We start from the raw sequence: 368 nt of genomic DNA on the forward strand, positions 1-368 counted from the left end.
TCTCCTTTCTTCTTCTCCGCCTTTTCCTTCTTTCTTTGGCCAGTAAGATCAAGAGAGCAATCAATGTCCTCAATCACAATGATGGACTTATTGGAAGTGTCTATCAACAGCTTCCTCAGCTCGGTGTTGTCCTTAACTGATGTGAGTTCCAAATCATAGACATCATAATCTAAAAAGTTAGCCATGGCGGAGACCATGGTTGACTTACCAGTCCCCGGAGGACCATAAAGAAGATACCCTCGTTTCCAAGCCTTGCCAACTTTGGCGTAGTACTCTTTTCCCTTCTTGAACTTGAGCAGATCATTGACAATCTCCTTCTTCTTCTTAGGGTCCATAGCCAAAGTGTCGAAGGTCGCCGGGTGCTCAAA

General features: G+C 44.8%; 1 protein-coding gene across 1 annotated transcript; it reads right to left on the reverse strand.

Moving 5' to 3' along the window:
* Nucleotides 1-5: 5 nt before the first annotated feature.
* Nucleotides 6-365, reverse strand: LOC112094760 (AAA-ATPase ASD, mitochondrial-like; the record flags this gene model as incomplete). Its single annotated transcript, XM_024176462.1, has 1 exon — nt 6-365. A coding segment is annotated over one exon (360 nt), but the record flags the coding sequence as incomplete, so codon positions are not given.
* Between the last annotated feature and the right edge of the window lie 3 nt (nt 366-368).

Source organism: Morus notabilis, unplaced genomic scaffold (genome assembly GCF_000414095.1).
Source record: "Morus notabilis unplaced genomic scaffold, ASM41409v2 C11129375, whole genome shotgun sequence".
NCBI classification, from domain to species: domain Eukaryota; kingdom Viridiplantae; phylum Streptophyta; class Magnoliopsida; order Rosales; family Moraceae; genus Morus; species Morus notabilis.